The sequence below is a fragment of the Rhinolophus ferrumequinum genome, chromosome 8 (genome assembly GCF_004115265.2).
Source record: "Rhinolophus ferrumequinum isolate MPI-CBG mRhiFer1 chromosome 8, mRhiFer1_v1.p, whole genome shotgun sequence".
NCBI lineage: Eukaryota > Metazoa > Chordata > Mammalia > Chiroptera > Rhinolophidae > Rhinolophus > Rhinolophus ferrumequinum.
Genome location: NC_046291.1, coordinates 25,682,332 through 25,710,275, shown reverse-complemented (window position 1 = coordinate 25,710,275; position 27,944 = coordinate 25,682,332). Strand labels below are relative to the sequence as shown.

General features: G+C 40.4%; 1 protein-coding gene across 1 annotated transcript; it reads left to right on the top strand.

The window, feature by feature from the left end:
- Positions 1–986: 986 nt before the first annotated feature.
- On the top strand, positions 987–18,482 carry FASTKD2 (FAST kinase domains 2). The gene is made up of 12 exons (XM_033112612.1): positions 987–1,113; positions 1,808–2,632; positions 5,823–5,926; positions 7,001–7,109; positions 7,390–7,513; positions 7,785–7,924; positions 9,068–9,240; positions 13,637–13,800; positions 14,772–14,984; positions 15,363–15,450; positions 17,163–17,277; positions 18,280–18,482. The coding sequence occupies exons 2-12, from the start codon at positions 1,910–1,912 to the stop codon at positions 18,397–18,399; spliced, it is 2,073 nt and encodes a 690-aa protein (XP_032968503.1). The 5' UTR covers positions 987–1,113; positions 1,808–1,909; the 3' UTR covers positions 18,400–18,482.
- The last annotated feature ends 9,462 nt before the right edge of the window (positions 18,483–27,944 follow it).

The following is a 27,944-nucleotide window of genomic DNA, read 5'->3' as shown; positions in this document are numbered from 1 at the left end:
AGGAGACAGATTGAGTGGAAGAAGAACCTGGAGATAGAAGAGCAGCCCACTTTTAAGAAACTCGCTGAGAAGGGAAGGAGGCAGGTACAATAGCATGTTGTAGTAAAAAGCCTCTTCCGTGCTTTTCTGGAGGCCAGTGGTCATTTCCAGTCCTTCTCCTCCATGGCGGACAAGGTGCAAACCCATTAAGGATACTCTCCTGCTTTAAAATATTTAATGACTCCTTATTGCTTTTGAGATACAGTTCAAACACCTTTATTTGGTGCAATCGAGGTGCAAGGATCTGGCTCCAGCTCCGCTTCCAGCCCCAGGTCCAGTCACTTCCTCCATCTCCAGATCATTAGGCCGTAAGACGTAGCCTCTGTGCCTTTATCTGGAATGGCCTCTCTATCACAAACTTTCACAAATCAGTTCCTGTAAACACCTCCCAGAGCCCGGGGCACACTATCAAAATTACTTGTTTACACGCTTCTGCACCCTATGAGACTGGAAGCTCCTCGAAGGCAGGGATGTGTTTTTCCTTTCACTGTATCCCCAGTGTCCAGCAGCGCTTTGCACAGGGGCACTGCCCAGTAAACGTTTTTGAATGCATGCATAAGAAAGCCTGAGGTGGTCCATATTGAGGCGGGAGTTGCTAGAACTGAAAAACAGTCATAGGAGGAGAGCAGTTGTCGGTGTTTTGAGCGATCTGCGGGCGGAGGCGGGGATACTCACCCGCAAGCACGAACTTGGCCATGGTGAAACCGTGAACATTGGCTGCAGCCAACGGCGACTCCGGTTTCCTGGCAACCACGCCGCCAAGCGCATGGCGCAGGCGCTCTCTGTAGCTGAGCGCGGGGGTCTGTCGCCCCGCAGGAGCGGTTGGGTGTCGGGGTACACGATCATACATTGCCTTTAAAAGCTCTGCGGTCTACCCCGTTCCTATCCCCGCGCCTAAGAAAACGAATCATTCTCTTCCGTAGGCTTTTTTTCCCTTTAAGGGAATCTTTCTACAACCTCTGCGAACGTACACTTTTTGACCTATGAAGGATCCGTCAAATCTCGCGATGCGAGCAGCTCGCGGGGACGCTGTCATGGCTGCGCCTGTATATAACCACGGGGTTCTGACCTAAGGTGAGTGGAGGACGAGCGTAGGTGAAAGAGTTGGCGGTACTACATTTTAGACTTGCTGCCTTTCGGAGAAAGGTCTCAGGAGTTGCCCGGGCATTAAGTTTAGGGAGGTGCGTTAATGCTGGGCCCAGCTCCGGAGAGACGGGCTCCTGACGCTGGTTTTGAAATCTTGATGAGACTGGCTGGTTGTCTCTCCCAAACGCAGGCCACATGCAAACATCAGTTTAGTTTGCTGCTTCCTCTCTTGAGCCATTGTGCTTGTTCAAATCCCCATTCTTAACAGTCCGGGTTCTGCTGTTGCTAAATCCTTGTGTTGAAAAGTATACATCAACGTTAGACCTTTAAGTTTCATTGAAGACATCTCCAAGGCAATGGTGACATAAAATACGTTCCTGCGGAGGAAGCTTTGTGGGAACACTTTCACCAAAAATCCACTTCATGTTTTTTAAAAAAATATTTATACAACAACCAAGTCTCATTTGGTATAAATGTCATTTATACCAAAGTAACCTGGCTCCTTTAAGACAACACATAGTGGTAAAGTGATGGAAACCTATACTGGTAAAAGTTTCACCATTTCAATGTTAATCTTTAATGTCTCCATAGGTTCCCACTTTAGTCCCTATTTAAATACATTTCATTTCTTTAATTAATAAAGTTTTAATTTTTATTCCTTTCATAATTCCTTCCCCTACAGGAAAACAAACAACAGCATGTGTTCTCTTTCACTAGTAGAAGCGACGTTTGTGTCATATTGACAATTTTAAAGCCATTTGAAAGTGTTTCACTGGATAGCAAAATGAATAACAGAGCAATTTCCTTTTTCTGGAACCACAGACAATTCAGTACTTTAATTCCAACAAGCAGAACTGTGAGGCTGTATCCTTTGGGATTTTGTGGACCAAAAAATGTGTATTCAAACTGGAACCCAAGAAACCTCTTAAATAACTTCGATAACAGAATGCAAGCACCTGTAAGATATCTCTTTCAGGATGCCTTGATTTTTAAATCAGGAGATGATGACTTTCAAACAAAGGGCATGAGCACTGGAACAGTCCTTACATTCTGCAGACTGTTTTGTCCTAGAAGACTGTCCTTTGACTTAGGACACTCTCCTGTCTCTAATAATGGATTGAGGAAAATAAAATTGCATCATGACGCCTCCAATGAAGATGTTCTCACCAAGGAAACAAAACCCACCCCTATCAATTTTAGAAAACTGTCTCAGGAGTGTAATTCCCTGAGTGATGTGTTGGATGCATTTTCAGAAGCACCTACATTTCCTAGTAGTAACTATTTCTCAGCGATGTGGACAATTGCCAAAAGGATGTCCGAGGACCAGAAGCGCTTTGGAAAACAACTGATGTTTGACCACCCCGCCTTTACCCAGCTGTGTGAACACATGATGAGAGAAGCCAAGATCATGCACTATGACGACGTGCTGTTTAGTCTTCATGCAATAGTGAAGCTTGGAATTCCTCAGAACACTCTGCTGGTACAGACTTTGCTGAGGGTGGTCCAGGTAAAATCAAAATGAGACTTACGCATCCATTTACTTGATTTGCATATCTTGAAAGAATGAAGGGAAACAAATGTAGCCTGGGCATATTTTGAAATAATAAGGAGAAACAGCGATGTAACCTCCTTGGAAGAGACTATCAGTGGAATGGTAGTTTCCTTTATATTTGTTTCTGCATATATATGATTTAGCGACCTTAAGTTAGCTAGCTCTTTCTTTCCTTTTGCTATGGAAATTTATGAAAGCTTGCCACATTTTTCTTCTGCAGTGTTGAGTAATAGTGAGCAATAAGCTAAAATGAGGAGAGAAACAAAATATACAAGAAACGTTATTTGAAGGAAGGAGAGAGGGAAGGGAACTAATATTTTTTGAGTATCTACACTGTTTACCTATATAATCATATTTAATCTTTTCAACAGTCCTGCAGAGTTGATGTTATCTCACTTTTGCAGATGAGGAAACAGATTTAGTGATACTAATTAAGCAAAATGGCTAACGTCACAGAGCTAATAGATTCATTCATGCAGTAAACATTTATTGGGTGTCAACTATGTATCAGTTACCGCACTTATCACTAGGGATATAAAGATATAGAAGACATGATTCCTGCTCTTACAATCTAGAGGGAATACGGATATTTCGTAGGCAATTACAAAAATAACCAACATTCATTTAATGTCATACATTTACTGTGTTATAGGCAATGTACTGAGAACAAGGCAATATAATTGTGAACAAAACAGTGGCCACACCCAACTTTAGGTGAAATGAAACAAAAGTATAGAGTTTTATAAGAGTGTATAATTGGCTTCCCGCCTTGTCAGGAGAAGGCCTTTATAATGGGAAGAGCAGATGGGGGAGGATACCAGATTAGTGTTTGAGGCAGAGATATGTTTAAAAGTAGACTTGCCTCATGTAATCCTCAGTGTAGCCTTTTGGAATAAGTATGTTACTCTCATCTTACTCATCATTAAGAAATTTAGGCTTATATAGGTTAAATAACTTGCCAAAGGTCACATATCTGTTAATGTCACTATTTGTTGGTACTTTATAAATATTTGCCGAATGAATGAACAAACACCTAGTCCATGGTAGAACTAGGATTTAAGCCCAGTGGGAGATGATGTCTAAGCGGAATCCAAGGCATCAGCAGCAGTTTGTGAGAGATCAATAGTGAAGGGGATGATGTTTCAATCAGGAGATGGTGTGGTTCCCCCCGAGCAAAAGTTTGGCAAGTTTGAGGAACTGAAAGTAGTTTGATATGGCTGAACTACTGGAATGCTGGGGTTGTGTGTTTGAGGGAGTGGGGAGGAAATTATGTATGTGGTGGTCAAAGAGGAGGGGTTAGGATGTGTAATGCCAAGACATGAGGCTGGAGAAAAGGGGCTGAATCATAAAGAGCCTTTTATTCCCAGCTAAGGAGTTTGGATTTATCCTATAGGCAATGAAGATCCATTGAAGTATTTTAAGCAAAGGGTCAACGTGCTCAAATTTGTATTTTAGATCATTGTATGAGGGGAAAATGGATTGGAAGAAGGATGAAATTAGGTGGAGGAGCCACTTTTAGTTTCACACAGGGGAGTCAGTATCCTGTTTGATGTCACTGAAACTACACCAGATGTGATGAGGAACGATACCTTATTAAAGTAATCATTTGCCTTTTAGGAGCGGACACTTCAGACTTGTAAACTCAGTAATCATAACGAAAAAATTTTTAAAAAGACAGAAATTTCCTGAGAATGATCTGACATATATCCTATTCTATAGAATTCAAGAATTGGGTTTATACGAGTTTTTAATTTTAAGTTTTTACATTAGTGTGATTTCCGTATGTCCTCAACCAAGAACTAATTTTTACTGTGTGTTTGTGTGTGTGTGTGTGTGTGTGTGTTTAAACCACAGAATATCCATGTTTACTTGATAGACTGTGTCCCATCTATAGTTATTTTAAAGTGATTATATAACAGTAAGTCACTTCATCTGGTCAGAGATGCTGTTACTAGACTTTGGACAGGTATTCACATCAGCACAGCATCTGCATTGGTGAGGGGTGGATATTTGGAATCAAAATATTTGAATGTACGATTGTGTCTCACTGACCTGTTGGAATGTTGTAAAGACATTTTAGCTAGAGATGAATGGACAGTGTGTGATCAATAAATTTGCCCTTCAAACACATAGCCAAATGATCTTTACTTTCACAGTAGATATTTATGACATGTTGTAAATTGTTATGGAAACCCTCCCATGGGAATGAGACTTCTTTTTTTCTTCCAGCTTTATCCATTTCTTATCTGGTTCTGACTTGAGACTTTGTGCCTTGTTAGTCATTTAATTTTAGCAAAAGATCATACCTCTTGCAGCTTAAGTTTCCTCATATATGATCACAACTATTCTTGTGAGGTGTGTAGACACGTTTGTGATTAAATTGTAGAGCACTAGGTAAAGCTGTGTTTTTATTATCTGTTTTCCAAATTATGCCCACTGCCATTTCTGAGATCTAAATTAGTATGCTAACCCAAGCGACCTGAAAAAAGGATCTGGGTCCTGGAGCCCCCCTGGCGACCCAGATAATGGTGGTGGAATGTGACAGTGTGGATCAGAAGATCAACAGCTGAAGTTACAGTTTGATACCCAGGAAAGGACACAGGGAAATTAAAAGGACAGAGTTATCTAAGGTTCTTTAGGGGTGGGCAAATTGCCCTCTATACCCCCAGTAGCTTGTTTTTTTTTTTTTCCAAGTTGAAGTTTTATTTTGTAGACTTCTGTGGAATCTCAGGGGTCTTAGGTTACAGCAGGAATTAAAATTTGTAGCCAGTTCCCAGTAGCTTTTATATTACTGCACTTGTTGTTGTCGTCATGATGACCTTGAGTCCTAGGAAGAGGTCAAAATAATGTTTGATAAAAGTTATTTCAAAATCAGAGGAATATAATCAATATCAAACGGATTTTCAGTGATAATTGTGAATGTAAACAAGCATTGATGCATAAAAGAGCGTGTATTGGTTATTTGGAAAATTCATTACGTATGTTTTAGATCCTAAAGATGGTGTTTATTGAGGACTGACTGTATGAATTATTGGTGTGATGCTTAATCCTTTAATTGAAAGCATCAGTTCAGTGGTTTTGCTTGGATGTGATAGTCTACTGTGGGGTCATCATCTGTAGTGTTTCTGTAATTATATTTCCACAGGAGCGTATCAATGAGTGTGATGAGAGGTGTCTTTCAGTTTTGTCAACTGTTTTAGAGGCAATGGAGCCATGCAAGAATGTGGATGTTCTTCGAGCAGGATTGCGGTGAGAACTCTCTTGTGCTTTCGTCATGTGGCAATCTCTGTTTCTCTAATATCTCAAATCAAAAATCAAAGATGAAAGCTCAATGAGGTTTTTTTTTGGTTTGGGGGAGACTTTGATGGTAGTTTTAATATCTTGTAAACTTAAAATTCTGACCCTCGATTCAGGTAAAGGTAGAAATAATGCTTCTTTTAAGGTCCACGATAAAAAAAGGTATGGATAACATTGAAACGAAATTTAAAAGAGTACTGATAAGACAAGTACCCATCTGACACCCTACAAAACCTTTACAACATTATTGATTATATTTCCCCAAACTGTCTTTCGTATCCCTGTGGCAGTATGTCTCATTAGGGAGACCACTTCATGGACAGTATAGATGCCTGACCACTGCGCTGTACTCCTGAAGCAGAAGTTGAATAATATTGAATAATAGTTGTATGTCGATTAAAATTATATATATATATGGTCATGGGATGTGGAGTACAGCATAGGGAATATAGTCAATGGAATTGTAACAGCGATATGCGACGTCAGAGGGGCAATAGATTGGGGGAAGGGCGTTATCACTTTGTGAGGGGGTTACTATTACATTGTTTTGTACACCTGAAACTAATAATAAAAAAAAAGGGTACCGATGTGGGCTGGGGGAGAATTGACAGGTATTCAATTCATAATGGTTATTTGACCCCTATGTGGATGTTACATGACACTGGACTGGCTTGACCAGGAGCTTAAGTTTTATGATTTACAAAATTGATGCAACTGATATAATGTCATAGATCAGGGAGGATAATACTTAATTCTCTGTTTAATTGACTCTGCATTGGATATCTTATAATCTGCTGATGTGATTTGTTAATTCATAGAGACAGCAGAATAATGTGAGAAGAAATAGTGCTAGCCTGGTCCTGGATCTTTCACTAACTACTTGCATTATCAGGGGCAGATAGATCATTTCTATTGACTTCATATTTCTTGCGTAGAAGTAGGAGCTAGACCAAATAAATGACTTTTAAGATTTTTCTTCTGGTTTTAAGATTCCAGGATTGTGATAGTTACTGTGTTTGATTATAGGATACTAGTTGATCAGCAAATTTGGAAAATAGAACGTGTCTTCACATTACAAGCTGTGATGAAATGTATTGGAAAAGATGCACCAATTGCTCTTAAAAGAAAAATGGAGGTAAACCTGAATTTTCTCTAGTGGGTGAGATTTGAAAAAAAATATTTCTTGTGAGCTGCTATCACTTCTTAAAGTCAATTTTTTAGGAGGACATTGTGCTTTTGGGTTTAACTATGCTAAAGTGGAAAAATAGAAGTAGATTTATGTTTCTCTCTATAGAAATAAATCTATATTTAATTTATATATCTATTTGAGTTATTTTGCTCAGTCCTTTTTATTTAAAAATGAAACTTTAATTTATTTTGCCACACATGGTAAATTTAATCTTGTTTTCCTTTAGATGAAAGCCTTGAGAGAATTAGACAGATTTTCTATTTTGAATAGCCAGCGCATGTTTGAGGTCCTAGCCGCCATGGATCATCGTTCTATTATACTTCTGAACGAATGCAGTAAGAAGGTCCTAGGTAAGGGGAATTTAATGATTTCTAGTATCTGACCTACTGTTCTGGACTATATGTGTTTTAAGAACATTGCTGTTACTGTATGAAAAATGTATGATGATATGATTAGATCTAAATTTTATTTTTGCCTGTAGTTTTTTTTTTTTTTTTTTTACAAAATACAGAGTTGTTTTGTTTGTTTGTTTTTGGCAAAAGTATTGAGTACAGAGTGTCTTGGATCTTACATTCAAAACGATCTGGTTATTTTGTTTGTTTATTTAACTCATTCTTAAAGGTGATATCCATGGGTGTCCGTTTAGAATATTGATGAGCATATTGCAGTCTTGCAAAGACCTCCGATACCGTAATTTAGATCTTTTCAAGGGAATAGCAGATTATGTGGCTACAACTTTTGACATCTGGAAGTCGAAACAAGTAAGTATGTTAATAGTTTAGAATAAGCCTCAGAAACTGTCAAGAGTATATTAACTCATTTAGCATGCTAAGTATTTCTATGTCAACTTTACAGCAGTTAAGATACCAAAATATTCTAATGCTAAATTGACTTTTGAAAAATTAGCTCCTTATCATTTCTGTCTGGCAGTTACCTGTTAATGTACTACTTAATCTTTTGACCATTTTTCTATCTCAAATAAAAGTTGTCTAAAGTTTGCTATTCTATTTGTTTCTTAAAAGGTTGTATGGCACTTTGGATAATTAGGATTTGTTTTTCTCCTTTTTTGGTTAGATTTAGAATAATAAATATGGGTGGTATGAGAGGCTTATGCTTTTTGAAGAACAAAATATAATTATTTAACGATCACATCTATCTATAATATTTATGAAAAGTTTGCTGGTTTCTTTCAGAGTAAGGGCCTTTACGTTCAGGGGTTATGTTAGTAATATAAACCTGAATGTAGCAGCTGGTAAAAACTTATTTTTGCAATTGAGCAGTGGTAACTGTTAGATCACTAGACTCAGTTTACTTTGTAGGGTAAGATGGATATTGAGTTGACCATGGAAATTGATTTTAGAAAGAGAAGTGTTTATCATGAGAAAGACCAAAAGGGAAATGACAAGTGAACTGGAAATTTTGATTTGATCAGATTATTTCATCTCTGTTGTCATTTATAGAAATGTATCATGAATATAGAAATTTTGAGTTATCTCATATGTTACAATATAGGAAGTGTCTAGGTTTGGAAGGGGGAGCAGTTCAAAATTGAGTTGGTAAATTTTAAAAATTTCAGAAAGTTATATGAGTAATTAAAGTAGTTTTCAGATACATTGTATGAAAAGCCTATAGAAAAGGATTTATTTTTAAATGAAATGGAGACATGGAAACCATTGTATACTCTGGTTCTCCCCTTGTGAAAAGAGTTTGCTTATTAACGTAATACCTGATTTAAACATTACTGGAAGAGATTTTGTGAGGAAAAGATAATTGTTCCTTTTTAGGGAATATTCTCTTGATCAGGACAGTTCCATTGCTGTTTAAATTTTTTGAGCTCTAAAGAAATTACTACTAGCATGCTGTAATTATTAAAAAGTTTTTCCTCAATTCACTCTTCTTTTAAGGTTCTTTTTCTCCTCATTTTATTTGAAAACCTTGGCTTTCGACATCCTCATCTGATGGACTTATTTATGAAGAAAGTAGTAGATGAACCTGACTTCCTAAACATGCAGAGTGTTGTTTCTGTTCTTCATGTGTATTCTTCTCTCAATCACACCTACCGGTGCCTGACCCAAGAGTATGTACTTGTTCTTTTTTTCACTTTTTTATTGCCATATAACGTACTTACAGAAAAGGTTACAAATCGTCACAAGGTCAGTGAATCATTCCAAGCGCATACATCCATGGTCATCATCCATGTCAAGAAGTAAAACATAGCATTCCTTATTTCTGAAGTCACGTTTTTAATGTTATTTTTGCTGTGTATTGTCTTGCTTGTTCCTTTGTTCTTCCTGATGTATTTGTTACTTCAGCATAGGAGTCAGTCTTCATTTCAAACTCTCCCAGCTTATTCCCTCAGCTCCTCAGTTCATAGTTCAGTTTTGACCCTAACTACTCATTAGGTCCCAAACTACTGCTTCCTAGTCATTTTATTTTTTATCACAGCCATGCATTTCTACTAAACACAGCAATTCCTCAGACTCGCCAGCCTCTTTCATCCCTCTGCTTTCCATCCAGAACATCTTCCCTTCCTCTCTACATCAGTTAGGGTTCGTTACAAACTAGGAACACACATAAAATGTAATTTGTTAGAATAGTGGTTAAGAGCACCGACTCTGGAGACATCTTGCTTAGGTTTGAATCCCAGCTCTGCCACTCTTTAGCTACTTCACTTTTGGCAAGTTACTTATCTCTGCCTCAGCTTCTTCCATCTGTTAAAATGGGGAGAAGAAATAAGAGTTATTTCTAATCACGTTGGATAGTTTTGAGGATTAAATGAGTTAACCTAAGTCAAGTTCTTAAAACAATTCCTGGCATACAGTCATTGTTAGATTTAAAAAAAACAGACTGCAGGTCACAGAGGCCTTGGAGGAACAAAGTAGGGCGGTTCCAAGGGTCTCAGTGGCAAACTTCACAGGCTCTGTCTTTGTCCTCCAGTGACTTGACTCCAACTGCTTGACTTCAACTGTGGTTTTCCCTCATGATTCAGATTCCAAAAGAGAAAGTCTGACTGAGTTTGGGTCACGTGCCCATCCATTTGATGCTGGTACTCAAGGAAGTGATGCTGGGCCTTCCCTGATTGTCTCCATCAGAGCCCCTGTGCTGTCACATCTTATACAGGTCACTGTAATACATGTCGAGAAGCCTGTCTCTTCCTCAGTCAGAAAGCTCTCTAGAGTCAAATTCAGATTCCTGTTATTCTGAACTTAGCACAGAGCCTGGTTCAGAATACACATTTAATAAAGCTTGAAGTGTTCCCCAGATTCGGTCTTCTTCTATTCCCCTGATTTTCTTATGAGGCTGGCTCCCATGTACCTCCTATGCTCTCTTGACTAATACTGTCAAGCTGAGTGGTAATTAAATCTTTAGGAACAGCCCCACGATTCCATGGGATTAGAAAAACAAATGCTGGGTGGTTATCCCAAGATATAACTTTGTCCAATAAAATTATTATATTGGAAATAGAGGGGTGGATAACAAAAGTCATCTTCACTTGTCACGTAAAACACACAAGGCGGTGTATTCTACAGAGGGGGAGTCACGAATGACATACTTTTGTCTGTCTGCTCTGCCTTCATCTACCTACTGATTCTCAACAGGGGCTGATTTTGCCTCCAAGGGGACATTTGGTACTATCTGAAGATTAGTTTTCGTGCTGGGTGTGTGTGTAGGTAGGAGAGTACTAAAGTCCTCTCATGGGTAGAGGCCAGGGATGCTGGTAACATCGTACTGCGCATAGGATAGCGCCACACAAAGGAGTACTCATTCCAAATGGCAGTACTGCTGAGACTGAGGAAGCCTGATCCAACACTTAACCTCCCACACCAACATTTCTCCTTTGGAGAGATGGGAGAGTGCGAGTGTGGCTGATAGATCAAGATGAATCAGTGAGAATTTCCTGGCTGCCCATATTGTGCAGTTGCCCGAATTTGGTATCTCAAGAGTATAAAAGAAGTTTGTGTTCCCCCTCCTTCCTAGTCCAGGTAAGAAGGCAAATGTTGCACATTCAGAAGAAGGCAGTAAATGGTAGGGACCAGATGAACGCTTGATGGAGGAGGGAGAAAGGAAGATGGCATCTTAGGCTGGAATGGCAAAGGTTTTAGAAGCAGGATAACAAAGCATTTGGGGAGTGAGTTGACTAGAAGAGATGGATTAGGTAGGAGAATGGTAGAACATTTGGCTTAGCACATTGTATATCCACATGCTACACATTAATCATTTTATTTATGTGATGGCCCCTGGGAGAGAAGGTGTGTTAAATCCAGTGTCTTCCTGGGTTTGAAACCCAAGGAAGAAAGCACGTAGCATTTAAACGCTGTCATTTCAGTCCTTTGGTTTCTCCTCTTCTTGATCTGTGCTTAATCACCCTGTAGATAATCCCAGACTTGCACTTCTGGTCGTTAGTGTGCTCATGGACTCCAGAACTCCTGTGGATTGTGTATGGTCACTGGAGACCCCACAAGTGTCTCCTGTTCAATGATTCTGCAAGTCTGCTCGTTCTTTTTCTTTTTTGTCAGTTATTTACTCTTTACCAACCCCCATGCAATGTGATTTTTTTTAACCACTTTTTTGAGGTATAATTAACATGTAAAAAGTTAATGTATACAGCTTGGTGAGTTTTTAGCTCATTATTCTCATTTCATTCTTTTCCACTAACATTCTCCTCCTTGTGTCTTCGTCTTTTTGTTCATTTAGTCAGAAACGTACCAAGCACTCAGGTATTTAGGACAACGATGAAAAAGACATAATCCTTTTTGTCAGAGGATTCTGTGTATTAATAAGGTAGACTCAGAAATTGACAAATATAGCATGAAAATTGGAGCAACAGCGTTTTATATGGAGGACATAGGGACACAGGAAGGATGTGCCAGGATGCAGGTTGAGGTGGGGGCCAAGTAGTGCTGCCTGGAGGAGATGGTACCTGAGAAGACCTTAAAAGATGAATAGATAGGAGGGAAGAGAAGCAGAGAGGGACATTCTGAGTAGAAGGACTCCATATTCAAGTCAAGGACGAAAGAAACAGCAGAGCGTGTGCAGCAAACAACACGTAGTTTGGTGTTTCTGAAGCATGAGGTGCAGCGTAAGGAGGGGATGAGAGGACTGGAGAGGTGAGAACCACGCAGGCCCCAAACGGAGTCATCTGCAGCCCTGCCCTTGCGTGCTGCGTACTACAAATTCAGTCAGTTTTCAGTGTAACGAGTGCCGCCGCACTGTTGTCCCCAGGACCTGTTCCCATCCCGTTGTAATTCCCCAGTCCTGCTTAGCCTGCCACCGCCGGCGCCGCCTCCCTCCCACACACATCTGCTCCTACCCATGCACCGCCCAGCTGATCTCACGCCTTTTCCTTCATGGCTTCATTGTTTGGAGGGATTACTTCTGGGCTATTGGAATCACTTCTCTGTGCCTTGACCTCCCTAGTTATTAGAGCACAAATAGCGCACACTTTCAGGGCTTCATTTCTTTGCTCAGTTTCAAATGATCGTCCCTTTTCCCATCTTATCCCCTTATTGAAATCCTCCTGGTCCCAAAGCTACTCTACCTACTTTCTTTCCTGTGCACCATCACAGTACTTTGCACGTACTTCGTGTTTGTCTTACATAGCGATAGATAGCGTATGCCCTAAGAGTCAGATTGACCTGGGTTCAGAGGGTACTTGTGTATCCCCTGGGCGAGTGACCTTCCCTAATTTTGATCTTTCCTTTCTTCATCTGTGCTGAACTGCTTTGTGCTACTGGGTTGTAGGATTAGACTCGCAGTTCTTTTAACTCAGAGTATTTTTTTTTATCTTAATAAAAAACATTTATAAGATGAATTTCACATAAAATTCAACTTTTTAAAGTGAATAATTCAGTGCCATTTGGTACATTCATAGTGCCGTGTAACCCCCACCTCTATCAATTTCCAAAACATTTTCATCTCTACTTGTGGGTCTCACCTCTCTGTTGTTTCCTTGCTCTGCAGTACAGGACTTAACTCAGAGTATTGATAGCCAGAGAATATTAATTGGTTATAAAACCACAGTGGTGTTCCAGGCCTTATAAACATACTCATGATAAAAATCTAGCATAATGGTTAAAAGGCTATAGAGACTGAGAACTTGGGTTCGAATGCTGTCTCTGCTACTTTCTGGCTGTGTGTTCTTGGACAAGTTACTCAACCCCTCTGAGCCTGTTTACTCATCTTTATTATGAGGATAATAATAACATCTACCCCATAGTTTTAATAGGAATTAAATAAGTTAATAAAACATTTATTTGCCCTGTGTAAGACATATAGCAGTAGCTAACATTTATTGAGTACATATATTTATTAAGAGATAGACCCCTGACCTGAAAGATGTATTGATATAAGATTTTCTTATCTCCTTTTTTGGGTCTCCTTAAAGCCATTGGTTCTGTGGCACCTCTCTAGCTCTACCATGACCTTATGTTCTCTTTGTATTTGAAAGCTGACTTTCCTTTGTTGCCCTGAAGGTTCCTAGACGCTATGGCCAGTGCTCTGACTGCTTATCTTCACCACATCTCTTCTGAAAACCTATTGAATGCGGTGTATTCGTTTTGCTTGATGAACCATTTTCCCCTGGCCCCTGTTAATCAGCTTCTTCAAAAGGACATCGTCAATGAGCTGCTGACATCAGGTGGGATATCAGTGCCCAGGGTGACTGAAATGAGGCAGTGCCACCCGCTACCGTGTGGTTCTGCGTGGGGTCTTGGTAGGAGCAGAGGTGGTCCAACAGTGCAGAACAGGTGCGACTGAGGAAAGGGCCGATAATGGGAAAGTGAAGGGTCAGTGCTTCCAACCAGCGGACCTGTGGAGCCACCTTGAGTGACAGGTCCTACGTATTAGGCAGGAATGAGAAACACATCGTCATCATTCTTTTTATTCACACTTTATGCACCTATACAGAGGCTAAAATGTTGACGTCATTCTTTCTGCCTTGATCGAAGCATTTGTACTTCCTGATCCTTACATGTCACGTCTGAAGCCAAGTTAAGTCAACTTTTACAGCTCTCGCTGCTTTGTCTCTCCTGGCCTTAATGAGGGCTCAGCCTGTTAGATCAAGAAACCAAATAGTTTCCAAAGTAGTGAACTTCTCTATTCTAGGAGCCAAATTAATTGTTGATTTTTGATCTTTAATGGTAAACAAGGAAAAGCAATATCAGGCTAGGTGTACAAAATGTGATGATGTGCCCCCGAGAATAGAGTAGTTTAAATTCTTTTAAAAACTACGTTATGAAATTCCAAAGCTGCATTGGGAAGAAGGAAGACCACGTGCTGGTTTTTCATGCAATCTAATGTGGGGGAAACAGCCTGGACCCCAGGAGACCTGGAGTCTAGTCCCAACTTTGCCTTTAGTTAACCGTGAGGCATCTTAACATTCCTGGGCATTTCCTCATCTCTTCAATGAAGACTTTAGACTTGAAAGATACTTTCAACCTTAAAAACATCAATTCCTGGGTATTGATCTAGATACTATGGGAACTAGGGAGACACAGAGAGTCCTCCTGATAAGACACAGATAACCGGAAAAACAGGTGCATTCATACAGCTTCTTAAATGTGTCATTGGTATTTTTTCTTAACTACGCATTTCTTTCTCTTTTCTTAGGTGATGTGGAGAGGAATGTCCGCAAGCTTCATGTTTTGACTACCTGCCTACAGCTTGATGATACTTCGTATCACAAGGCCACCGACTTCACACTGCCATCGCTGCCGTCCACACCATCACGTCCTAACGCAAAGGTTGCTGAGGCACTAAGGAGCCTTCTGGGAGAAGGATGCTTCTCAGAAAACGTCCAGTTGCCACATAATTATCATATCGGTATGATACGATTTTCCTTTATTCTGTTCTATTTATTTTCCTTTCTTCCTGACACAAGAGTAGGAGCTTAGCATGGCAGCTTAGTGTTGTGCACGAAGCCGGACTGCCTGGGTTTGGATTGCTGACTCGTGTTGGGACATCAGGCTCTCCCACGCTCCCTGTCCTTGTGTGTGAAATGGCAGTAGTAATAGTGTCCCCTCCTAGGGTTCCTGTGGTGAGTCAGTGAGGTCGTACGTGTAAAATCCAGACCAGTGTCTGGCACGTGGTAAGCCCAATGTATGGTAGCTGCTGCCAGCGTTAATTGATGGTAGTAGGAGACATTTGGGAAGAGAAAATCACTTAGAGCAATGTTTGAAAACTTAATATCAATTCTTTCAGATTTTGAAATCAGAATGGACACTAACAGGAGTCAAGTGCTTCCACTTTCTGACGTGGATGCGGTAACTTCTGCTACAGACAGTCAAAGGTGTGTATTGGTTTGCTGAGCTTTCTCAATTTAATTCTTAATTCTCAAAGACTTCCTATTAAGTAGCAGTAGCAGTTTTAAGGCCTTATATTTGTCTGGAGCTCGTAATGCACCAAGAGACTTCTCATCCATTAGTTTACTCCTTAGGTGTAAGTCTGGGCACTGGTTGAAGATAGAGGACTGGCGTTGGGCCATTTAATGAAATAGGCAATTTTTAAAATTTTAGGTTTTACAGCTAAATAGTTCCAGAAAACAATGTTAATATAATTGAAACTATCAGTGTAGTGTAAACGTTTGACAAGATAACATAATAGTGATCATAAAGAATTAAGGCTTCTACAGAAATCAAATACCCAATCAATATTTTGTTCTACCCCAAGACCTTTGTAAAGGTAGAGAAACTTTAGCTTCTTAATGAAGCTGTGTAGTACATGGGTCAACCTGTATTGAAGTTATTCGTAGTTGTTTCCTTGGCCCACACACTACGGATGGGGTCTCTGGGAGAAATGTGATACTACATTGGAGAGAATGTCCTGCCTTTCAAGCAGGTGCATCAGATCGTGTTGCACACACCCCATGTTCTGTCAGCTTGTGTGAAAAAGCTCCCCTACGCCCGGTGGGGCACCCAAGATGAATCAGATGTGGATCCTGACCCCAAGGCTCCCATTTCCCCTAATGCTTTATAAGACATGCTCATAAATACAGTAGAGAGAGGTACAGAAGAAAATCTGTAGGATTCCCTCTTACCTGCCCATCCCTCTCCATTCATGTACAACTCTGTAACTTTCCCCCCTTTCTGAATCCATCTAGCTTGTTCCTTGGCCGTCTTTTTCAACTGCTGTCTTACGTGTTACCAATATCCCGTCAAAAAAGGCTTTCTCTCTGATGTTGCTCAAAGATCATTTTTCTTTTCCATGTACTCCACTGTTCTGGCATAATAATAGAACATAGTAGTTCTCAGCGTAAAGTACTTAGAAAAAATGAGGAATTTGAGCATTCCTTTAAATACATAAAATTTCTCTTAGCGTTATCTCAGATAACAGCCAGAGTATAACAGAGGACGGTAAGGACACAAATGTCTTTCTTTTCCCCAGGGGACTTTAATCTTTCCAAAGGCAAAGAATAATGCAAAAAACAAATTACACATTTCACATTTTTGTTGCACATACAGATTTTATCTTTTTAACAGTCTTTCCTTTCCTTTAGTGTTTTCTTCTTTGTATTTGGTCTCGCTATTCTCATTTTTAACTGCTCTTTCTGGGAGGCAGTATGTACAAGGAGAGCATTGACCGTTTGGTACCAAGCCTCTATCCGTCCTACCAGTACTAGTAGCGTAAATAATTACATTTAGATCAAAGGTTAGCACTGCATAGGAAAGCCTTAAACTGGGAGCTCTCATATCTGAAATTTTTCCTCATCAAGAATGTAGCCACCCTTAAAGATGGTTTAGGGATAACTGTTTGTGTAAAGCATTGTTGTAAGTTTTTGGTTACTAAAGTAGCCTTCATAGACTGGAATTGCTACAGAGGCCAAGTAACAGGCAGTGAAGGCCTGCGACGGTGGGGAGCGGTGAGGGCGGTGGGGAGCGGTGAGGCCTGTGCGCTCTCTGGTAGTGGAGAGCTCGTTTGCAACCTCCAAAAAGCAGGAGTACAGCCACAGTGTAAACGATCATCTCATTAGCAACTAATGTCATATTATGTTTTTGTTTTCAGAGTAGGTGTACTATGTGTTCCTAGATCTACGTACTGTTTGGATTCAAACCACCCCAGAGGATTCCTTGCTATGAAAATGCGGCATTTGAAAGTCATGGGTTTTTATGTGATCTTGGTAAGAAAACTATGCAAATGAAGTATCTTTCAAGTTACTGAGGTCCATTCTGCCAGGAATGTCGTGGTTACAGCTGGTTACTAGGACCCTACAGAAATTGTCAGCAGTATTAGAATAAGCATTGTAGTTATTGTTTTCTTCGAAAAAGAACATTCCTAGTACATGGTCTGGCTTCTACTCAGCTGATTACTGTCACTTACTAGGGTTTTATAAGTGCTACATTTGGTCAACTGTAATTCTTTTTGTTAAGAGGAAAAAATGTAAGTAATATATTTTCTTATTTAATTTAGGACACATGAAACCATATTCAGTTTCTAGGTTATCATGAACCAGGGAGGAAAAGATGTTAATTAAAGCTTTGTTTTCACCGGCCAGCGTGAGGCTGTTATAGGATGTTTGTCACCAGAAAAAGCTGGATGGTTGTAAGACGATGGTTCTTCCTCTTCCCTCTTATGCTTCATTTTGATTCCGAGCACCACAGCTTTTTTTGAACAGCCTCTCCGGATGTCTCTGTATGGAGCAAGAACTTTACACATAAATTTATATTCATGTTGATGTTGGGATCTATCTAAATGCCACTCATTCAGTTCCGCACATAATGTGGAATGGAAACATTTGAATCTTGATTCTGTACTTTAGTATACCAAAATGGATTACGCATGGGTACTGAGGTGAAGGTGGCCCGTTTCTCTTAATGGCTTACTATTTAAGACTTTTTTTCATATTGGCTATTATATATATTCTAGGGAAAATTATCCCAACGAAGAACTTTTTGCATCCATTCGAGGCATTTTAAAGTTTTTATAACTTTCAGTGTTAGCGTTTTCTTTAATCCTACAACATAGTCTTAGTAAGCCTTTAAAATATGAGTAATTATAACATTTGATTTTAAAAAGAAATCAGCTTGATATTACTTTAGTATGCTTAGGTCTTGAAACTAGCTTTTATTTCATGTGTCAGCATTTTTTTGCAAATTGATCGTTTTCCTCTTTCTTTGATAAGGTCAAAAATTGGGAGATGGAAAAACTAAGGATGGAGGATGCAGTCACATTTTTGAAGTCTGAAATCTATTCAAGTGAAGACCTTCCAACTGCTGATGTTAATTTTCAAAGCACCTGTTAAAGTACAAAGCAACCTTTTCATATCAGGAGACATCAATTTGCAAAAATAACTTTAATAAAGATGCAATTCAGTTGTCAATGGAATTCACCTGACTGCTCACCATAAAAAAATGTGTTACTACAGTTCACTGTTAAAATTAATTTTAAGAATGGAGGAAATATTCTTATTGGCATTTTAGAATATGGTGAGAAAATTCCAGAAGGGTCATTTTTCCAACCATAACTATTCCCTCTAGTGCCCAGATATTTGACAGATTCATGAGATCTAGGCTTTACTGTTTCTCATCAGTTTTGACGGATTGGAAACGCGTTTCTTAGTGGCGACGGGTTGCAGGTAAGTCGGTGTGGGCGTCCTTCTTTGGATCTGCAGATTTATTTTCTCGCTAGGAGCTGTTTGATGCCTCAGCCATTGCCCACAGTTTCAAGCACTGGCCACGTAGCAGTTGGACCAGGTTCTCAAATCGTAGACTGTAACAATGAATGAGGTAGCAGGTTAAAAATGGGTGGGGATCGGACATCTGCATTTGTCTGTCACAAACATTCTAGGTTGAGGTGCTTTGTGGGCCATACTAAGAAACACAGATGAGAGAACAGAGATGGCAAGGAGTCCAAGTTTATTAAAAGTGATAGGCTGTGGGTTGCTAACATCATAATTCTTGTTAAGGTCATTACTTTTTCTTTCTTTCCTTCTCCCCCTCCCACCATTTTGTGATGTCTTTTAAATTCTATGAGTGTATATATATATATATATATATATATATATATATATACACACACACACACACACACGGCTGAACTGTGTTGTGAGTCAGTTTTAAGGACTATTTTTAAATTATGTTTGTTCATTCTTTTGTTGAAATATTTGTTCAAGTTTGCTGTCTACCTGTCTACCAGTATTTGATTAACTGGGGATACAGTGAGTTTCACCTGTGAAACCTGAGTGCCATGTAAGTTAGTTTTATTTTACCCCCATGCAAAAGACTGAAAGTTTATGTCCCCTCAGAATTTATATGTTGAAACCTAACCCCCAATGTGATCATATCTGGAGGTAGATCTTGGGAGATGATTAGGTCGTGAGATGAGAGCCCTCATGAATTCAATTAGTGCCCTTAGAAAACAGACCTCAGGGAGCTCCCTCATTGCCTCTGCCACGTGTGGACTCACTGAGAAGAAGACCATCTTTGAATCAAGAAAGGGGCCCTTACCAGACACCGAATCAGCCAGAGCCTTGATCTTGGACTTTCTAGCCTCCAGAACTATGAGAAATAAATTTCTGTTGTTTATAAGCTACCTCATCTATGGCATTCTGTTTATATCAGCCTGGATGGACTAAGATACCCCAAATGTACAGACATGGAATTATTGGACATCTTACTCTATGCCAGGCACTGCTAAGTTCACATGTATTCTCTCTTTTCCTTATCTTAATGAATTCTCTTTGAGGTGCAGCTGCTGTTAACGATTCTCACAGGTCCTTTGTTTCCTTATCTCTACTATGAGGATAAATTATTTGCCAAGGCTTCACAGATAGTAGGGCAAGGCTAGAGTTTGAACAGAAGCTGACATGGGCTTATGAGAAAAGTACCATGTTTCCCTGAAAATAAGACCTAGCTGGACAATCAGCTCTAATGCGTCTTTTGGAGCAAAAATTAAGACCTGGTATATTAATTATATTTTATTTTATATTATATATTATATTCATTATGTTATTTTATATAGACCCGGTCTTATAGTAAAATAAGACTAGGTCTTATGTTAATTTTTGCTCCTAAAGACGCATTAGAGCTGACTGTCCGGCTAGGTCTCGTTTTCGGAGAAACACAGTAGTCACAGAACCCCATGTTGGCAATAAATATACTCCAGCAATATGACTGCAACTCTCAGAGGTTTAATCCATGTATTCAGCCTGCATTTAGAAAAGGTTAGCGCTGGAAGTTTAGCACACTCAAACACCTTCCTCATTTATGAATGAGGAAGTTAAGGCTCAAAGAATTTGATTTTTCTGGAGTCTCAGCCACCTCACTAATTTGCACATCATTTCATCCTCCACTGCTCTAGCTTGTGTCCCAGGAAATCTGGATTTTTGGTTCCAGATTGTACATCATCTAGTTTTGTATGCATGGCTAAATGACTTAAGCCTCATAAACGTCAGAACAAGAGTTAAATATTGTGTTATTAAAGAAACTAAGATTTATTCTTGAAATGTTAAGTGTGTATCTGTCTTCTAGTGGTTAATTATGACTCATATTGGAAGAATTGGACAAATTTGTAAATACTTGTAACTACCTTTAGTGGAAGTAGTTTTCCTGAATTTGTACCAGTTGGCATAGCAGATAAAAATACTACTCTTTTACTAGTATTACTAGTATTAACATTCTGCCTTGTTTTATGATCTAAGAAAATCTTGTGAGACTCAAGGTTCAGAATGAAGAAAACAGTTTGATAATATATGTCTTCTCAGGGTTATTAATATAAATAAAAATCTAGGAGAATATGTAAATAGTCTTCTCTGGTATTTAATTGACTTTCAAGAAAAACCAAAACCATACAACCCCAGTTTGATTTCATGGGCCCGTTTCTCACACTATGAAAAAATAAATAAACATAAAGTAAGAATTTATAAATCGAAATTCTGACTGTTCTTAATCAAGTCACAGAATATTTTATGTCTTAGTACCACCATCCATTTTAAAAAGGTTGAAACTAACCTATTTTACTGTATTAACCAACTGAAAGTGAATATGAAAGGTATAAATTGATATGTTTTATGTATGTGACTTCTGATGTCATTTTATGCTAATGTTAACCACCTTCTGAAAGAAATTAGGTCATCGTAAAAGACTTTGATTTTTTTTTTTTAATGTGTCTAGTTCTGTCTTCTGACCCTGAGCTTTTTTTGTTCGTTTGTTTATACATGTTTGGAGCAGTGTTAATATTAGTTTTGTTTTTTTGTTTCTGTTTTTTGATTCTTGAACTTCTTTAAAATGTCAACTTACATGATAATTACATCAAGTGTACACAAAGATAAACATCAAGTCAAGCGATAAAAATAGGTGCTATAGTTATGACAATTATCTAAAGAGCTCCTCTAATTTGATGAGAAACACAATGACATTACAAAAGGTAAATGAGCAAAGAGCTGATCGACGTGGAACAATTTCGGTCTGATAGTAAAGACATGCACATTCAAACACGAGATACTGTTGCCTTTCAAATTAGCAGTTTTTCTTTTTTCTTTAAGAATTACCGTGCTGACAAAGGTGTAATGAAGCAGGCATTCACATATGCTGCTGGTGGATTAAATTAGTATGACCCTTCTGGAATGCACTTTGTGGCTCCCCCCCCAATATTTTAAAAAATAGTTTTATTGAAGTATAATTGAAAAACTGCATATATTTAAAACATCAATTTGATAAGTGTTAACATATGTAATATATATAGCACACATATGTATAATATATATATATATATCCATGAAAACATCACCACAGTTAAGATAATGAACAAATCTACCATCCCTAAGCGTTGCCTCCCTCTGCCTTTGCCTTTGTTCCCTGGGAACCACTGATCTGCTTTCTGTCACTATGGATCGGCCTTTGGCTATATGCATCTGGAGTCTTGAAAATACTGGTATCTCTTGACATTGACCAGTGATCAGATTTTTAAGCATCTTGGTGCCTGTAACGTATATACTTGATAAAATATTTGTATTATTCCTAGGTTTTGTGTAAGGATTATTATCCCTTCATTGATGATGTTTTACTGCATAAGCGCCAAACACTGGAAACTGTTTAAATGTTCAGCGTTAATGGGATATATATAGATATCTATATATATATATATATATATATATATCTTCTAAGCCCTTGCTGCTGAGGCTGGTCCACAGAACAGCAGCGTTAGCATCATCTGGGAGGATGTTAGAAATGCAGACTCTTCAGACGCATCTCAAACATACTGAAGCACAACCTGTATTTTAACAATATCCCAGGTGATTCGTATGCTCATTAAAATTTAAGAAGCACTCTTCTAAGACAGAATTTTAGTATTTGTAAAATGTGATCTGGATGTGCCCTAATTTACTTAATGACACGGGGAAAACTTTACAATTATATTAAATAGAAAAGCACTATATACGAGGATTCAAATTTTGTTTGTAAAAAGTGCAGTTTCAACAGTGAATAGAGGTGCACAAAAAGACAGGAAGGGAAGGGATAAAAATGTAGAAAGTGGTATTCCTGAAGAATGGCATTGTGAATGATTTCAATTTTCTTTACATTTTATTTTTCATATTTTTTAAGAATGAATATCCCACTTGAAATTGGAAAACAAATCATAGTTCATGCCAAGTCATTTCTCATGTTTGATTCTCCAAATAGTGTTTGGGGCTAACCACTAAGAGCTTAATATACACCCAGAGCTATGGGGTTATAAAGAAGTTAAGCCAGAACCTCTCCAGTTGCTTATGAGATAAGACACCATTACTGTGTGTCAGAAGATGGTCTGATGTCCGACAAGGCTCACAGCAGAACATAAGAGGAGGTCAGAGGAGAAAAGAGTCACTGGGTTGGGTTTTCAGAGCTAGCTATGCACAGGAGGGTGAATAAGATTTGGCAACATGCAGAGGGAGACCACATATGATCTGAAAATTATTTCTTTCAGGTTTTTTATGAGATGGAACAATATTAGTAGCAGTGGTACATGTGATAACTTCTGATAACTAAATTTTAAATGGGAAAGGAGCTAAGTGTAGTATCCTCTGGTTACGATGTTAATGTAGAAAGTAAATAATTTTCTTAGATTTCCTGTGAAATCTTGTGTGATACTGTAGAATAGATCACAAATTAGCTCATTCTACTCCATTCTAAGCTCTAGTTTTTATTTTTAAGATTTTTATTAAAAATATAGTGAACATACAATACTATATTAGTTTCAGGGGTACACCATAGTTACTCAACATTTATATACCTGAAGAAGTGATCACCATGGTAAGTCCAGCAACCATCTGACACCTTACTATGTTATCACAGTATTATTGACTATATTCCCTATGCTGTATAGTATATCCCCATGACTTATTTGTTTTATACCTGGAAATTTGGACCTCTTGCTCCCCTTCACCTTTTCCCCCTTTAAAAAATTTTCAATTACAGTTGACATTTGATATTATTTTATATTAATTTTGGGTGTACAGCATAGTGGTTAGACATTTATATAATTTAAGAAGTGATCCCCTGACTAGTCTAGTATCCACCTGGCCCTATACATAGTTATTACCATATCATTGACTATGTTCCCTGTGCTTTATGTTACTTCCCCATGACTATTTCATAACTATAAATTTGTACTTCTTAATGCCTTCACCTTTTTCACCCTGTCCTCCGATCCCCTCCCATCTATCACCCCAACATATCTAGTACCCATCTGACACCATCCATAGTTATTACAATATTATTGACTATATTCTTTATGCTATGCCCTACATCCCCATGATTACTGTGTAACTACCAATTTGTGCTTCTTAATCCCTTCACCTTTTCCACCCCTCCCCCACCCCCTCCCATCTATCACCCCAACATATCTAGTACCCATCTGACACCATACATAGTTATTACAATACTATTGACTGTATTCCTTGTACTCTACCCTACATCCCCATGACTACTGTGTAATAACAAATTTGTGCTTCTTCATCCCTTCCCCTTTTTCACCCACCCTTAAGCCCCCTCACATCTGGCAACCATCAAAATGTTCTCTGTATCTGTGAGTTTGTTTCTGTTTTGGTTGTTTCTTTTGTTCTTTAGATTCCACATATAAGTGAAATCACATTACATCTGTCTTTCTCTGTCTGACACTCCACTCAGCAAAATACCCTCCAGGTCCAACCATGTCACCACAGATGGCAAAAATCCATTCCCTTCCCTGGCCGAGCAACATTCCATTGTACATATGTACCACCTCCTCTTTATTCATTCTTCCATCGATGGACACCCAGGCTGCCTCCACATCTTGGTCATTGTAAACAATGCTGAAATGAACAGATGGATCCACACTTCCCTTTAAAGTAGCATTTTGGATTTCTTCAGATAAATACCCTGAAGTGGGATTAGTGGGTTTTATTTTAAAGTCTATTTTGTCTGGTTCAAGTATTTCTACTCCAGCTTTTTTTTTTTCCCCCCATTTTCATGAAATAACTTTTTTTCATTCCTTTACTTTCTGTCTGACTGTGTCTTTTGATCTGAAGTGAGTCTTGCAGGGAGCATATGTAAAGATTTTGTTTTCATATCCATTCAGCCCTCTATGTCTTTTGACTGGAGCATATCATCTATTTACATTGAAAGTAATTGTTGATCAATATGTAGCTACTGCCATTTTATCAGTAATAATTTTGATTTTTTTTTTTTTTTTTTTTTTTTTTTTTTTTTGGCTTAAAGAAGTCCCGCTAGCATTCCTTTTAATACTGGTTTGATAGTGATGAACTTTTTAGCTTTTTCTTGTCTGGGAAGCTCTTTATCTGTCCTTCAATTTTAAATGATAGCCTTGCTGGGTAGAGTAGTCTTTGTTGTTGGTCCTTTCTTTTCATCACATTGAATATTTTGTGCCGATCCCTTCTGGCCTGCAAAGTTTCTGTTGTAGGTGCCCTGTAGAGGCCCTGGCACAGTCTCCCTCATCACCTGTTCTGGGTGCTTCTGGAGTGTCCCTTGTGTGGGTTGTGTGTGCACTCCTATTATAGTTGAGCCTTGATTTCTATTGGCATGTTGGTGGGTGGGATTGACCCTCAGGCTGATTGGCTATGGTTTGGCCATATCCACAACTTATGGGCTGCTGTGTGGGGGTTATACCCCACTGAGTGGGATTTACCCCAGTGGGCTCTGGTGCCGCGTGAGACCGTCCTTTGTATATGCCACTTGTGGGGCTAATTGGGGGGTGCTCTACTGTGGTCTGAAGCCAACCTCCAAGTATATTGCTTCTGGGGACTTTAGGTAGGGGCTCTCATGCAGGTCCAGGTCACTCACAGCCTATGACCAGCTAGGGGCTACCTGGTAGGAGCTACAAAGCTATCTGCAGTTTTTTACAGCCTGTGCTACACCTGGAGGTGAGTGAAAGAGGCCATATTGTGAACCCAGGATGTCTGCCTCCAGTACTGGGCCTGGGGTACCTCCACAAAAAGCCAGGATACTCTGAGGCCTGCTGGTATCTGCTGGCTTCATAAGGTTCAGCTGCTCATAGAGCCTCATGTGGTACACAACTTGGGTGAGGCAGGATCTCAGGGAATCAGTACAGTGGGAACAGCTGTGGTCACCTGGTTAATCTTAATTCTGATTTGGTGCCAGTGTTGAGCCTCTCACTACTCAGCAAAATCCTTAGAGCACACTGAGGCCAATTGGCCCCCACCTAGGGCCCGTGGACTCCAATAGTTTTCCAAGAAAGAGTGCAACACAGGAGGGGCTGGCTGCTTCCGAGAAAGTGCCTCTGGCATTGGGGGAGTTGGGTAGGGCCCAGCTCAGTAGGCCAAAGAGATTCAGATTTGTGTGGGGAGATTCACCCATGTGTGGGCAGGGCTCAACAAGGAAAGATGGCGCCCACCTGCCAGCTGCACAGGAAGATAACCCTTCATAGTGAAAATGGCGACAGTCCTTCAGCACTCTGCCTGAGCCATACACGTCAGTCTGTACTACCATATGCCTCTGATACCCCCCAAGTCACTGTCCCTGCACTGGAGACCAGGGTGAGTGCCTGTGAGCGAGTAAGTCTGTGCATGGGCCTTGTGGGGACACAGTCCCAGAGAGCTGTTTCCCGGCTCTCGGCCTCACATGGAAAGGTGTTGGCTCGGTTATAAGATGGCCATCAGCTGTAACCAGTTAGCCATTAGCCAGTAATATAACTGCCGTGGCTAATCTAGCAAGCGCGGATTGCAGCTAGCAGGTTGGGTTGGTTGCTTGGCAGAGAAGCAGATGGCAGATTGCAGATCGTGTTGCTCCTGCTTCCTGTGTCTCCAGCTCAGCCGCCAGCGAGAATATAGTGGTATGACCCCTATCTATGGCTCCGTTGGTGTTCCTTTTTGGCCTCACTATATCCTGCATTCTTGTACGGGGAGTGGGACCAGAGTCCCCGAATGACACCTGGTGCAGCGAGCAGGGTGTTGTGTCGCCCAAAACTCTCTGAAAGGTGGTGGAGCAGCTTGTGCATATGAGTGCTCAGTCTCAGGAAGCCCATGAGGAGCGGCGCCGGGAGCAGGAAATGCAATCTGCCTGGGAGAAATGTGAACCCTCGGTGAACTGGTGGTCCTGTTAGCCTCTGGATGGCATGCCACCCTGTTGGCCATGGCTGCTGTCACCTTCCTTTTGGTGGTCTGCTGCTGCCGTGGGCTCCCAGAGTTGTGGACATCTGACACGGAGGCCTCCACCCAATCGGATGCCTGGCGTGGCGAGCAGGATTCTGGCCAGGTAGGAATGGTGTCTGACTCTGGGCAGGAGGACAGGTGGCCCCCATACAGTGTGTGGTACCCGGTGGCCACTGTCCTCAGGAGTTGGACCCCCTAGTAGGGGTGGGAAGACATGGATGGCTCTCTGGCCAGTGTGGAGAGGGCCCTGCAGGTTCTAGCTGAGTGGTTGCTGGAGGAGGCGAAGGTTGTTGTGGCCCTGTGGGCTGGGAGGTGGACCAGATGCGGGACTTGTGGTCCCAGGAGGAAATGCTTGCCGAGTCCTTGGTGGAGGATGTGGGTGAGGTCAAGGTCGTCCGTCACCTCCAGGTTGGGGAGGACTCAGAGCCCTCGCCCTGTGGAGAGGGCACACATTGTGAGGCCAGTGCAAAGCCGTGGTGAATGACTGTGGACTATGGGGAATTGCATTCCGTCCCTGATTTGATGGACCACTTGACTATTTGCTTGGGAACGTACTACCATGTAGTGGAACTGGCGGATGTTTACTTCCTGTGTTGCAACCAGCCGCTATTGAGAATATGTGAGCACCCTGGCTGTTCCCAGGAAGTCTGGCTGTGCCCAGAAAGACTGGTGGTACCCTGAGAAACCCTGGCTGTGACCAGAAAGTAGGTGGACATTGAGAGACACCCCTTAGGACATTACTTGAACTAGACTGACACTTTTTCTCGTGAGCTGGGTTCCTGAAACAAGGCCCCTCGTGGAAGATACTTGTCGCATAGATTGTGAGGTGAGATCCTCGGGGGTGGAGTGTGGGGACAGAGTCCCAGAGAGCAGTTTCCAGGCTCTCGGCTTCACTTGGAAAGGTGCTGGTTATCAGATGGCCATCAGCTGTAACCAGTTAGCCATTAGCCAGTAATATAACTGCAGTGGCTAAGCTAGCAAGCGCGGATAGCAGCTAGCAGGTTGGGTTGGTTGGTTGGCAGGCAGAGAAGTGGATGGCAGGTTGCGGATCGTGCGGTCCTGCTCCATGTGTCTCGCCCAGCCACCAGCGAGACTGGGGTGCAGGAAGACCCCTTCTTGGGGTACTGGTGGATGTTTGCTCGCTGTGTCTCCACCCCAGCCGCCAGCGAGACTATAGTGGTATGACTCCCCTATCTATGGCT

Bases quoted from the DNA above. Each gene is read 5' to 3' on its own strand.
- FASTKD2 (XM_033112612.1), top strand. From the start codon at position 1,910: ATGAATAACAGAGCAATTTCCTTTTTCTGGAACCACAGACAATTCAGT. The intron at 2,633-5,822 runs GTAAAATCAAAA...ATATTTCCACAG, and splicing joins CTTTGCTGAGGGTGGTCCAG to GAGCGTATCAATGAGTGTGA. The intron at 5,927-7,000 runs GTGAGAACTCTC...GTTTGATTATAG, and splicing joins GTTCTTCGAGCAGGATTGCG to GATACTAGTTGATCAGCAAA.